Source organism: Haliotis rufescens, unplaced genomic scaffold (assembly GCF_023055435.1).
Source record: "Haliotis rufescens isolate VD_foot unplaced genomic scaffold, xgHalRufe1.0.p SCAF_13, whole genome shotgun sequence".
Lineage (NCBI taxonomy): Eukaryota > Metazoa > Mollusca > Gastropoda > Lepetellida > Haliotidae > Haliotis > Haliotis rufescens.
In genome coordinates, this window is record NW_025963813.1 from 40,223,915 (window position 1) to 40,239,363 (window position 15,449).

A 15,449-nucleotide genomic window follows, 5' to 3' on the forward strand; every position below is an offset into this window, starting at 1 on the left:
AGCATGAACTGTGATGTGAAACGCATTTCCCATGGCATGAAATGCACGTGCAAGTGTGTTGGAGACGTTTTTGATTTCACTTGAACACAATATTGCCAGTTATTATGTTTTTTTATTAAGAAAAATATCTACGATCCTTATCAAATTTTGAGTAGTATATATATATATCAACGCTACAGTTGCACAATCAAATCAATTTTGGCGACAAAATTCCATCAGATACTTAACTAATGAAAGCATTATCCTTTTTGCGATAAAATTCCACACCCCCTACATCCCCACCCATACATCCACTCTCAGCCCTACCAGAATACCGGTCCCTTATTCACTTTGTGCAATTAGATCTGGTTCACAGCTGTCTTAAGTGTATCATCGCCATTTATCGACAAGGCATGCATCTGTTTATCTCCTAAATTTTAAAAGTTCACGAGTTGAACTTTAACGTTATGTAATGAGTTACCTTTTTAAAATCGTGACAGATTTAGTTGACGAAAGCCAAACATGACGTGTCACTAGCCAATCCTTGAAGCTGAAGGACAGAGAATCAGATGATGAGTCATGTGCTGCACAGGAATATAACTGCAACGTAGATACCGAAACAGGGCACACACGAACCTGATCATGACATGAAAGCATGAAAGTTGCTGAATACTCGTGTCAAAATTTCGTTATCTGTTGTCACGGCTTGGCAACACCTGGTCTCTTCCAACACCACAGCTGACCTCTTCACGTTGAGTAGTATTTAGCTTTGAAACAGTGATAAGCGACATTATGCTTCTACATGGAGTGACAGTCAGAATGTTTCGAGATGTAACCATATTGTGGTTGTTAGGGTTGGCTTGGATACAACCGTTCACTGTGTCCATGCACACAGAACATATCACGGTAAAAGTCGACCACGTCCTACAGGAAATTGATGATATGTTTGTTGGTGTCACCATGGAAAGCGGTCAACTGAAATCCAACCTGACGACCCCAAATATCAGGTATACATCATAACATTTGTATAACTATGTGATTTGTTTGCAACGAAAATTGTTTATTTCGGATTAGTGAAAAAAATCCTTGTCAGGAAACGAATAGACCAAATATATGTATTCTCAGAGTCAGCAGATTTTGGTTAGTTGGTTTGTTGTTCAACGCCGCACTCAGAAATATTCCAGCTATATGACGGCAGTCTGTAAATAATCGAGTCTGGACCAGACAATCCAGTGATTAATATCATGAGCATCGATCAACGCAATTGGGATTGATAACGTGCTTCACCCAAGTCAGCGAGCCTTACCACCCGTTCCCGTTAGCCGCCTTTTACGATAAGCTTAGTCACGTTTTAAGGCAAGCATGAGTTGCTGAAGACCTATTCTACACCGGAATCTTCACGGGTTCAGAGTCAGCAGAATCTGTCAACAAATTTTTTGTGAATTCAGTTTTGTCACTGATTTATGTTGTGTCTAGCTTATCCTTGACAACCGAATGACAGAAATCAATTCCAATTATCACCTTCACTGAAGACTTTGCTTACTTACAGTCTGTCGTCCCTTAACCGTGTCAGAAACATATGATTGTGGTCTCGGTACCCAGATTCGCCCAGATAATGTTGCTGGGTTTCTTAGCATCATACCCATGGTCGCTGATTTCACCAAAGTGGTCAACTTTTAAAAAATGCATGACCTCGGGCTTTCCTCGCACATCAAGCTGACAGGCCGTATTACCACCTGAATGCTCTTTAAAGTGGCGTTAAGCGTGACTCCTTCAACACAGCCGAATACGTCATGGGCATTATCAAGGGAATGATGATATTATAAACTGGAGAATGCATCTTCAGCTTCTAGTTTCATATCCAAGATGTTACGGGTGGTATTGTCTGCTAGATGAATAAAGTTTGTTGAAAATGGTTATAGCAGTCTCATATATGAATGTAAGTTTATATAAAAGAACCTTTTATAACAGGTCGCCCAAACTGTTGGCTCTTGGAAAAGCCTTAGCGCCAGGGTATGTGCGAGTTGGAGGAACATCAGGGGATCGCTTGGTGTTTGACCCGAATCGCAACCTAGACACTTCGCTACAGTATCATCTCCAAGGTGATAGCAGTATATTATACGATTCTTATATCTCCCTTGGTGTATTTGTCACCAGAAGGAAAACCTTATTAAAAAGACCTGGCTAAACAATACAAAACATTCTATGTCTAAAAATAATTTATTCTTTTGGAATAACCTTTTTGGTATGATCACTGTTTCTGTTCTACTGATTGCCCAAGAAGAGTTCTTTGGGTAGTACCGGTTATATCGTACCTGTAGGGGTAAATGATTTGGTTATTTGTTTCATGGTACAGTTATACATTATTCACCCAGGCCCCTTGAATCTCGTAACCCCATCTGCCAGGCATTACTACTGACGCTCACATGTGTTTAAAGAACCTTACTTCTTTCTGAGATTCGTTAGTCCCAGACATTCCCTAATCCGGGCGATTGACAGGGAAAGGTACCTCGATACACGGGTTTCAACTGCGTCTTCTGAACCAGCGACTGACGGATTTCTTTATTAACAAACCTTCGTCCATAAGTAGCTATTCAATATGTTTATACCTTTGTGGTTTGAGAAAGTACTAAACATGTAATAACTGAACCAAAACGGATCATTTGAAACATATTTTCAGCTAACAACTGGGATGCATTCAACGAGTTTATTCACAATACGGGGCTGAAACTGGTGATTAGCCTCAACCTGCTGCTGCGTGATGGAACAAAGTGGAACCCATCAGATGCTAAGCAGTTGCTAAAATATTCCTCTGACAAAGGGTATCCTCTTGCAGGGATTGAACTGGGAAATGGTAAGTTTGAAAGCATATAGACGTAGCATTAACCAGACATAGATGACATATCTTTGGGCATTCTGAGTAGAAGACGTCCCAAAAATCTGCACTTATTTGTGTTTATGATGCGATCTATTGTCATGCTGGACAATTTGGATCAATGCATGTCTTCACACCGTACCTCCATGGGATGTGGCTTATAATGTATTTATTACCTACAGTATTATTAATAACCGAGTTAATAAAAATCGTATGTGCACTAGTTCAAATATCACTTCTCGCACACCAGTGTATTGTTTCCGGAATCCAAAAGGCATTGTTCACGTCATTCGAATGTCATTGTGACGTAAGGTATGAATAACGTTACACTAGAAAAAGCCGAAAAAGGCTGACACATGTTGGTGTTCTAGAACAGCAGTGGTGATCAGTGCATTTGTCTAAAGAGAAGCGCAAAAGGATAAAGAAATAGTGGGTCATAAATATAAATTATTACACTCATATGTGTCATACTGACTTTACGAAACTCGTGTAAGAATTCATGTATTACCCTCGCTCTCGCTCAGAAATTCGTGATTCGAATTCATGAAATCAGTATGACGCAAATGTTCGTATAATAATCTCTATTTATTAGTTTCCATAATCCAGATGTCATTGTATCCAGCCCACGGTCACATTACAAACAAGACATATAAATACGGCATTATATGCTTCCTATGTTGACCGTCACTGGACTCACAAAACTATGGTGTCATTCCTCTTAATACATGAATAACTATATTGTATTTTTGCGATCTGTATATGCAATATGAGGTATTAATCACTTCAGAAAAAATAATCCATTTTTACATTCATTATGTTTTTATTCATATGTGAAACATTTTATCGAACTTGATACTCGTGTGTGTGTAGATATTTTTTTGTTATCATGCTTGACATATGTCTATCATTTTACGTATGTTTCATGAAGAACCGAACTTGTATTACCGACATAATGCTACTATCAGTGAGGCTCAGCTAGGTCGCGACTTCATGGAACTGAAGCAAGTTCTGCAAGGAACGGTCTATAAATCCAGTCTCATCATTGGACCTGATACCGCCGGTTATAAAGACACGTTCATAAAAAAGTATGCATATTAAACATCGTTTACCCTATGCAGCAGAGAAAAAATAAGCTGTCTGGATTTTCTGATTGAAATTGAACCGAATCTATGCTTACTTTGTGCTGCTGTTATTATTTCAAAATCTTAAACGAAGCATCGATTCCAGAACCTAAAAGGGGCATGGGTGGCCCAGTCGCCTAAGACGCCACGATATTGTGTACAGTGTGGCTTCCTGTGTAATTATGATGTTCAAATTCCGGCTTCCTGTATAATTATGATGTTAAAATCCCATGTTCGCCTTGATTATCTTTCAAGTTTTGAAAGTGCCTCACTTTTTCTCAAAGGATTCATCTGAGTCACTTCAGTCAAAGAAGCTGACATGGTAATGCACAAGTGATGCCCTGGTTCATTATAGTTATCTTCGATGAACATTTGTCCAATGTGACTTTGCATTTCCAGCTTCCTGTCTCACGGTGGAGCTGGTGTCATTAACGTCTTGACCTTCCATCAGTGAGTACCTTCCTTCAAGGCATGGGCTACCATACAGTTTTCATGCCACGTGTAACACTAAAGGGTCGTTGATTACAGTCTAAAGAATTTCCAAAAACACAGACATGTTGAAATATTAGGTAGAAGTAGCACAGTAGTGGCCATAGGACAGTAGTGGCTGTACACCGTGTGGGGGTATATGCAGAATCATATTTAATAGATAACTGTTCACTGTGTTGAGCTTCGAGGTCAACCATTTGTTCTTGACCATTGTCAGAAAATACTGCAAATTCTATTTTGACCTCAGATTTTCCCAGCAAAATTCGTTCACTAGACAGGCTGGATTGTCTGAAAAATAATGTAAATACTTTTTGGGGCTCTGTTTTAAAATAAAAGCAACACATCCCTTTTTCTAATCATAAGACATCTCTGCTAAATGCAGAGTCCGTTTCATTTACGATTGCTACTATATCAAAAGCATGTGTTTAGAAATCACTGCCAAATAGTAATGTGATGTAATGCTTTAATATTGCTCGAAGGTAATCGGTAAGTTGGCCATAAGAGATGGACAACATATTATCGATGAACAAGAAGCATAGGTTTTTAACTTCTTGGCTAAAGTGCCCATTTTGTGATGTTGATGATCTGAATAAGGTAACAGATCAACATAGAAAAGAGCGCAGTTGATATACATGCGGTTGCCTACTTTTTCACATAGATGCAATCTATGCTATCCAGCATGTCAAATATTGTTTCTTCGGTAAATTCTAGATGACACGTGCTTTAAATTGTGACAAATTGTCTTGAACCGTTAAAGGTAGAGGTGTATATGTAACTACATATATGTGGTCACCACATTGAGAGACAAAATGCACATGGGTCAAGAAATGATTTTTTCTTTGCGTTTGTCGTTTCCCACTCCACATTAATTACTTTCATTTCATTGGATATAATATCAAATAAGCGGACCAAATACAGAAACGAACACTTTGTTTAGCTGGATGTCATCCTTTTTTGTACACGTGGTTACAAAAATTCCCTGTACAAATAGCTTACTCTTTTCAGATATTACTTTAATGGACGCACCGCCAAGCTGGAAGACTTTTCTAAGTATTCTATAATGAATCGCCTTACATCTACCCTACACTCAGTGATGAATACGGTCCGAAGTCATCATGGTCTGGTGGCGTGGCTAGGGGAGACATCGTCCGGTTATGGGGGTGGCACTCCTGGCATTGCTGACAGATATGTGGCAGGCAACCTGTGAGGATGTCTACGTTTCAGTTTCAGTGTCCAAATGAATTTGTTCTAAAGTTGAAAGTGTTCTGAATAAGTTTCTTTAATTTAAATACAACATAACAATTTCAGCCAGATCATCTTCTTGGAATGCCAGCATGCGTTGATGTAAATGCAAGTTGCCTCTTCGTGTTGGTTAGAGGGTGATGATTGCTGTTTATGGTCAATTGAAACAGGTTAAAACGAGAAAGAATTGTAATTCCTTTCGCTCTGAAAATGTCTAATGTTGAAGCTCGTGTGTTCTTAAATATGATCTTGAGATTAATGGGACCAGTGAAAAATATTCACGTTGATTTGCCTTGAAACAAGTTGAGCATTGAGAACGGCTCATATAATTCATTAATAACATCTGTCATATCACATTTTCAGGTGGCTTGATAAACTGGGTGTATCAGCAAAATATGGTCTCAAAGGGGTTATGCGTCAGGCATTCTTTGGTGGAAATTATGCACTTCTTGACGACAACTATGACCCTAATCCTGTGCGTGAACGTCGGTTATCTCAGTGTTTTAACAATGCCATTTTGTCGAATGTCTGTTTGATCTTAGATATTGTCTCTCTGTTCATGAATATATTCATTGTCTGTTGTCTGTTTTCAAATGTGACCCATTCGACTGAGGCCCAGCATTTTGCTGTACAGAGTTGTGTCCCTTAGGCTTACCAGAAACCATTGATCCTCGATTCGAATCCTGGGTTCACCCTGATTACGTTACTAGATTTGTTAGCACGATGCCCGTGCTTATGTGTTTCACCAAAGTTGACCTGCACCATTTTATATTTTCACCCAAATCAATATTACTGACATATCGTATGTGTAAGTAGCGTTAAACTGAACTCATCCATTCATGTATTTTCCTTTTTCGGAAATTCCAAGTCATTATAAATCACCCGTTCCGCCTGCTTTGCATATTAGGTGGCCAGGCTCAGTAATTTGTCTTATACAAATTCCCATTCCGAGTATCAACCATCAGTTTGCACGTCCAGACACATTTTACTGCTTACACTGGCACAAAATAACATGAACACCAACAGTGTCTTTCTCATATGGACACACATCATAACCTCTTTTGGCAGGACTACTGGTTGACGCTTCTTTACAAGAGACTTGTTGGCAACAAAGTATTTGATGTTCCGTCTTCGTCTAACCACCTCCGACTGTATGCCCACTGTACAAAGCTGAACAAGTGAGTGGTTTCAGCATGTTTAATTCACAACCTCTCTGTACACACATACGTTGTCCACCTTGCAGATTATGGACAAATACAAAATGTAGACCTCGGACAGAGTTGGGAGTGGAAAATACCGTCCCTTTTAAAGGACATCACATGAGAAACAACCAGAATAATAAAAAGTCAGTGTAACCACAACAGTTTTATTTAAACAAAACCCACACGTTTAAAACTTTAATGTGCAGAATATTGTCAGCATGTCACTGAACAGTAATGCTGTGAGTAGAGATGCACATGACGTAACGATCTGAATGTACGGTTATCAATTGACTTATGTAATGGCTATTTTGTTTCAAGTTCACAAGTTACAATGATGTTTATTGTTGTAATAGTTTGTTTATGTGACAATCCTGTTCGCGCAAGGTAATCTCAGTATGGTAACGGTGAGTGTGAAGAGAGCAAATGCAACGTGACGAGATGTGACGTTACATCAACCATTACCAACCATGGAAACGTCATGGATAAAGCGTTCGCTCGTCACGCCAAAGACCCGAGTTCGATTACCCATATGGCTCAAATGTGTGAAGTCCATTTCTGCTATCCACCACCGTCATATTGATGGAATATTGCTAAAAGGGGTGTAAACCTATACTCATTCACTCACTTCTTCAATGACAAGCATGTTTTTAATGAAAGTCGTGTCAAATCAAATGGCTAGATTTCGAGAGATTTTTCTCTTGCATTGGCTTTTAATGTTATCATATCTTCTGTTTATGTTCCAGCGTGTACCACTACAAGCCTGGCAGTATCACAGTGTATGGTCTTAACTTGCATGGAGACCACGTAACCCTAGCCATATCAGAGGCGCACGGCAAAAACGTGGACATATTCTGGCTGACTCCTGAGGGAGGAGACTTGAAGTCAAAGTTTGTATATAATAGGTTTCCTCTCAACCATTCAGTGTAAGGATTGTGTCTTTGGTTCAAGTTTCACAAGGCCATATGTCAGTTCTTATATAACTGGTTCCTTGGCATTGTCGTCAAATGCAGCGGATAATGGTGAGACATATGTTGTCTCTGAAGCAGCAGATATAACAGAAGAGGGTAAGCATTTGATGATTTTGCTGTATTCAATCTGAACCAGACACGCAAACGGTATATGAGCAATGGTCCGAAATGACAGGTGGAAAACACACCTTGGCAAACACGACTAACTCCAAGACTATATTAAGTAACTTAGGACGAACTTGAACTTACAAACTTGTGCACATATACAATAGTGGCAGTACAAGTTAGACAACGGTTGTTGGGTCAACGGGTGATCAATACTTAACCTTCATACCCAAATAACCTTTGCCACATCTTTTTTCAGAAAAGTAGAGGTCAATGGCAAAACATTGGAACTTGTCAACAACCAAATACCACACATTATGCCAAAATCTTTGGGAACTGCGACGATTGTAGTGCCTCCGCACTCCTTTGGGTTCATCATCATTCCAGACGCCAACATAGCGGCATGCAAATCACAAAGCCATGGCCCCATTATCGGATAATTGAACAAGTGTCCTGTTAGGATAAAAGCAGTAATAAATAGTTCACCAACACGTTATGTTTGTGGCTTTTAAATTGATAGTTAGTGTACCTGAACCTTCTCTTGGACGTGCGTTGACATACAATGGACAATAAAATCTGAAAAAAACACTCTAAACACATTTAACTGATATTTAGACAAACAGCGTGTTTCAAAAATGGCTTGCGTGATGCAAATAACCAAGAGGAATATGTTAAGACGTTCTGTTAACCAACATCTTTAGAATGCCGTTCGACAGAAAACACATTTGGGTGACACACAAGTATCTTTTAACTCATGAACGAACTGACATACCTAGGGCGTAACTAGGATTTTAACACACATGCTCAATAGGCGAATCTTGATGCACGTACTGTACACATCGAATTAAGAACAGCCCACAATGGGGAATCAGAATATCAGTCATGGCCAGAATCCCAAGTACATCATCTTAATCTTAATCTTTATGTGGGAGGAAAGCCAAAAGTGATGCAGGTGTCAGACGTTTACCACTTTGATGAAACCCACGAGCACGGGTATGGTGCTGACAAACCTAGAAACATAATCGGGGCGAACCCGAATTCGAACTCACAATTTCTGGCGTGCCAAGGGACGCAACTCTGCTTAGCGAATCGCGGCGCCTCAGACGACTTGGCCACCTGTGCCCCCTACAATCGTGATGAACTGGACATGACACCACTTATCTTGCCATACCAGAAACGTTTGCAAGTGTCAGTAGTTCAGTCAGTGTCATTGTCTCACCACTTGGACAAAAATAAATTAAAATGGAACAAATACATTATTAGCACTTGTCAGTTGTGAAGAGTACAACAAGAAAGGATACATGTGTTGTATAACCATCACTCTTGGTAACATGTACCACAATTGCTTACAATATGGTGTTTCCATACTCTAAAAACCTTCTAAATAACCATATCTATTACTTCCGAGCATTTTGATTCACCAATTAAAACACACACCTTACATCATTCTATTGTTTAAACGCGCCTTTTTGTCAGGAATGCACAATCAGTTGTCATTATTTTGAACCAACATTTCAAACAATAATTTACGCTTCGAGTACACGGGACTTTTTTATTTTTTGACACTCGAGTGAAATTTCAAATTTGGTCGGAAAACATGTTGCCAGCGGGGTTCGAACCCGCATCGTATCATGTGATGACGTGTAATATGCGACGGCGACACATGACAGTGGATTGTGAATTAAGCTACTGAATGGTTTCAAATTTGCGTATAAGCCTTAAAATGTGAGGTGAGGTAAAAATGGGTCTAAACATCGTGCGCCTGTGTGTGTGCGTGTGCGTGTGCGTGTGCGCGTGCGCGTGTGTGTGTGTGTGTGTGTGTGTGTGTGTGTGTGTGTGTGTGTGTGTGTGAGTTGTGGTTTTAATGACACGAGTATGTGTGAAGATTTTGATTGTCGTGGTTTTGAATCCACGAATCACCAAGGTTATGATATTTGGTGTTGTGACCGTCATTTTAGGTTTCACTAAATTACTAAGTATCTACATGCTGTCAGTTTCATCACATATTTGCCGTGTTAGATGGCGGTGTTACTCCTAAGTCACTAGCTAACACTCTACTTGCATTATCTTGGCTGCATCGTAACTTAAGCTGTGTGGGACGATGGCCTACTTCATGCTCATTATAGAGGAGGTGTTGGAGGAGGGTGAGTATAATGGTGATGATGAGGAAGGTGATGATGATGAGGAGGAGAAGGGTGATGATGATGAGGAGGAGGAGGAAGAGGAGATTGATGATGATGATAAGGATGACGAAGAGGCGGGTGATGATGCTGATGATGATGATGAGGAGGAGGAGTAAGGTGATGATCATGAGGAGGATGAGGAAGAGGAGGGTGATGATGATGAGGAGGAGGAGGAAGAGTAGAGGAGGAAGGTGATAAGGGGGAGGAGGGCAAGAAGGAGGAGGAAGAGATGGGTGATGATGATGATGAGGAGGAGGAAGGTGTTGATGATCATGAGTAAGAGGAGGAGGAGGAAGAGGAAGAGGAGGGTGATGATAATGAGGAGGAGGATGAGGAGGAAGGTGATGATGATCACGAATAGAAGGAGGAGGAAGACGAGGGTGATGATGATGATGATGAGGAGGAGGAGGACAAGGATGGTGATGATGATTAGGAGGGTGATGATGATGAGGATGAGGAGGAGGAGGAGGAGGAAGAGGAGGGTGATGATAAGGAGGAGGAGAAAGAGGAGGGTGATGAGGAGGAGGAGGAAGAGGAGGGTGATGATGATGAGGGGAGGGGGGGGTAGAGGAAGAGGAGGGGATGATGATGAGGAGGGGGGAAGAGGAGAAGGAGGAAGAGGAGGGTGATGATGAGGGTGATGATGATGATGATGAGGAGGAGGATAACAACACCCATCATGAGAAAGATTTTATATAAAAATTATGACTTATGCGTAATATATTGCAATATAGCTTATCTGAAACAATACTAGATGTCTATAATATAACGAATAAATAGTACAAGAAGAGTGAGTGAGTTAAGATGTAACGTCACATCGGCAGTATTTCAGCCATATCGTGACGAGAAGTATATTTATAATACATAGATTTAGACTAAATAAAAACTGTCAACGATGGACAGTGCAATAACTAGAATATCACAGATTCAATTTAAAACTAGTTTTGAATATATAAAAGCCATAAGTATCAGTGAACAACACATTATGAAAATGGGCTAGAGATAGTCAGTAACTAATGGGAGATCACCATACCAGGGACCATGGGGACTTACAGTGCCTTTGCTTTCTGCATGGACCCCGGCAGGATTTATATCATCCCTTCAGTCACCGGCGATAGTTGACCAGTTAAGCCTAAGATTAAAATGACAAAAATACTACGTTATAAAAGTCTGGTGTACATAAAAATACTTCGAATGATTTGGGACTTACATACCCTCTCAGGGGGACAAAAAATTTACGCTACTTCAAACCCCGTTGAGGGTACAGCCACTCACAATCTATGTTATTAATAAGCACCACCATTTATAAAATAATACATTCAGTACATCAAAATATATGGACAAGTTCGATTTCTTTTAAAAACATAATATTAAATGCGAATTAACATCTATGAAAAGGTCCTTAACTGTTTTGACACCGACATATTTATCCCTTGTGATGGAAAGATCAATGCAGTCAAGCAAGACATTCTTGAGCGTGATTCTTTCATCACAAGAGATACAAAACGGAGGATCCTCACCTTTCAATAAATATGTGCGTATCTCGAATGGCCAATACGACATCGTCGCATAATGACCTCTTCAAATCTGGACTGACAGCCTAAGTAAGTGTAACCGATATTTGGTTTAATTTGATGTAATTTATTCATACCCACTTTGGTGTCCCACTTCTTCTGCATGAGATCTCTGATGTAACATCTAATAATAGATTTATAATCACTGTATGGTATAAGAAGTGGTGTCATAGATTTGTTGAGTGCTGCCTTTGCAGCAGCATCAGCCATTGTGTTACCAACAATTCCAACATGGCTGGGTAACCAACAAAAGACGATGTCGTATTGGCCAGTAGCAAGATCATTGTATAAGTCAGGAATTTCTATTAAAATTGGATGTTTGCAAGACTGATTTTGCTAGTGCCTGAAGATAGGATAGAGAATCTGAAAATATGATAAATTGTTTATGTTTTGGTTGCTTACTAATGTACTCTAGTGCTGTTAATGTAGCATGTGATTCAGCCGTTAAAGTGGAACAATTATCCTGTAATCTTGATGATAGAGTCCTGGATCCAATGACGGCGGCGCTGGCAACTGCGTCACCATCCCTGGATCCATCAGTAAATAGAGATTTGTAGGTATCATATGTGCTTCGTAATTCATTGTATTGTTGTTGATAAATGAGTTGATTTGTATCAGATTTCTTTAGTTTAGTTAATGTTATATCCCCCTCTGGCTGTACCAACTGCCATGGTGGTGAAGACAGGAGTTTGGTTGGGGCTATATTTTCAAGACTAATCTGAGAAGCAGAAATATGAGATTGAATTCTGATTCCTAGGGGTGAAGTAAGAGATGAATTATTGTTATAGGGTTGTTTATATGGATGATTAAAAACACAATCGTGGATAGGGATGATAAAAATGCAGTTTAGAAATATACTGTATACTCATGCGACTTTGTTTAAGCAATTGTTCATCGGCTTCTACATACTGGCTATTGAGAGGTGGCTCCAAGGCAAAGCCTCAGGCCTTAATGATGAATACTATCTCATAGTTTTAATTTACTTTTGCAGGCTCCACCATAAATGAGCCATAATCGAGTTTAGAGCGGATAAGTGCCCTGTACAGTTTGGGGAGGGTTTTCTGATCTCCTCCCCACTTTTAACTTGAAACGACTTTTAGAAGGTCAAGGGCCTTCAGGCATTTATTTTTCAAATATTTAATGTGTGGTAAAAAGGTCAAACGGTGATCGAAGATGATGCCAAAAAACGTGGCCAAAAACGAGTTGTGGGTCCTTATGAGGTTTGTATTTTTTGCAAAAAAGAATACAGTTCGTTTTAGATTTTGAAAATTTAAAACCATTTTCTTATGACCATTTATGGCTTTTATTTAGACACAATTGCAGTTGCCTTTCGACAGTATTCATATTCTTACCACGACATGAAATATTAAAATCATCCCCGAATAGAGATCCATCCATTGAATCATTTAAAACCTTAGATAGGCTATTTATTTTAATACTAAAAAACGTAACAGATAAAATGCTGTCCCGTGTACACCCTGATCCTGATTATAATGATCGGACAGGGTAGAACCCACACGGAAATGAATTTTTTGTCATTTAAAAAGTTGGATATAAACTGAGGCAAACGGCCTCGCAATTCAAAGTCCTGTAAATCTTTTAAAATACCATGCTTCCATGCAGGTCATGTGCAATTTCTAGATAGACACTGCATGCTGATTGTTAACAATGGCATTCTGAACGAATGACTCCAGTCGAACTAAGTGGTCAGTGGTACTGCGATTTTTACGAAATCCACATTGGCTATTTGTGATTAAGTTATTGGATTTTAAGTACCATGTTAATCTATTATTGACCGCGCGTTCATTGGTTTTGCAAACGCAGCTAGTCAATGAAATCGGACGATAATTGGAAGGATCAGTATGATCACGTCAATGTTTAGGTATCGGAACAATTACAGCTTCACGCCATGAAGATGGAAATTCTCCTGACGTCCAGAATTTATCAAATATGATCGAAAGGGTTTCTGAACAGGATTGCGGAAAATGTTTAAGAGTTGATAATGTATATTATAAGACCCCATAGCAGTATCATGAGCTTGCCCAAGGGCAGTATCGAGCTCATGAATGGAAAAGACTTCATTATAATCTTCCCCATTATCTGAAGTAAAATTGATAGGTTTCTTTTCTTGCTGCCTTTGATATTTTTAGAATTTAGGGCCATAGTACGAAGAGGAAGAATGTCTAGAGTTTCACCAAGTTTTTTTGCAATATCTGATTTATTAGTTAACTGTTGAACTCCATCTTTAAGATGGTGTATGCTTGATTTAGTACCCTTACCATTTATTTTCTGAATCATATTCCAAACCTTGGAGACAGGCGTCGTTTAATCTATCTTAGATACATAATTTTGCCAAGATTAGCGTTTGTTTTGTTTGAAAGTGCGCCTGGCTCTAGCATTTAAGTTTTTGAATTTATTTAGATTATGTACCATTGGATGGCGACGGAAATATTGTTCAGCCTTTTCCCGTGCCTTCCTAGCTTGTTTGCAATCATTGTTAAACCGTGGTTACATTCGTCAGCTACCTTATTAAGTTCATCGGAAAAAAGTTGTATAGGTCATCAACATCTGTTCAGTCCAAATTACAAAGGACACTAAATTTACTGTAAAACAAAATATGACTTGTGATACTAGAAATATTATTTACTTGATTGTTTGTAGTGGATGCAATGAAAAGTATATCGGAAAGACAGAACTTAAATAAAAAAGAAGCATGAATCTTCACCGTTCACAAATAAAGCAGCCACACAACCGCACGATTCCATTCAGGCAACACATAGGTACACAAAGAAGTGGCTACTTTTTAGTTTTCCCGCTATATAAGCAACAGTTTGGTCATGAACCTACATTATTAAAATAAGAGCAACATTTCATTCATAAATACGCGACTAAGTTGAATGTAAAGACGTAAGATATTTGTCCATTGTCACCTTGGTATTGTGACATAATAGTTCTCCTAAATGTTATGACGTCACGTAACTAAATGTTATACTTCATGTTCTTGTTATTCAGTTATGGCCTGATGAGACTCGTACGTAGGAACGAGTTCAACGCACTAGCCAATTATTTTTTACTGTGTCTGGTAGTTAGAATTTTATGCTGCTGATATATGTTAACGCTACAGCTGCATAATCAAAGCCTAATTTTTTTGCAACCATAGATATTTTATTTATATCCTTTTTGCGACAAAATCCCAGACTCCCTACATCCCCACCCACCCCTCCACTCCCCACCCCTCCCACACTCCCAGCCCTACCACAATATCAGTCCCTTATTCACTTTGTGCAAATTGATCTGGTTCACATCTGTTTTAAGTGTATCATCGCCATTTAACGACAAGGCATGCATCTGTTTAGTTCCTAAATTTGAAAAGTGCACGAGTTGAACTTTAACGTTATGTAATGAGTTACCTTTTTTAAAATCGTAACAGATTAGTGTTGACGAAAGCCAAACATGATGTTTCACAAGCCAATCCTTGAAACTGAGGAACAGAGAATCAGATCATGAGTTTTGTGCTGCAAAGAACTATAACTGCAACGTAGATACCAAAACAGGCACACACGAACCCGATCACGACCTGAAAGCATGAAAGTTACTTAATACTCCTGTAAAAAATTCGTTATCTGTTGTCGCGGCTTGGCTACACCTGGTCTCTTCCAACACCGCAGCTGACCTCCACACGTTGAGTAGTATTTAGCTTCGAAACACTGA

General features: G+C 39.3%; 1 protein-coding gene across 1 annotated transcript; it reads left to right on the forward strand.

The window, feature by feature from the left end:
* Nucleotides 1-615: 615 nt before the first annotated feature.
* Nucleotides 616-8,472, forward strand: LOC125378680 (heparanase-like). Its single transcript, XM_048394608.1, has 10 exons — nt 616-986; nt 1,951-2,081; nt 2,660-2,833; nt 3,783-3,939; nt 4,375-4,425; nt 5,470-5,667; nt 6,070-6,181; nt 6,775-6,884; nt 7,652-7,795; nt 8,241-8,472. The coding sequence occupies exons 1-10, from the start codon at nt 772-774 to the stop codon at nt 8,419-8,421; spliced, it is 1,473 nt and encodes a 490-aa protein (XP_048250565.1). The 5' UTR covers nt 616-771; the 3' UTR covers nt 8,422-8,472.
* The last annotated feature ends 6,977 nt before the right edge of the window (nt 8,473-15,449 follow it).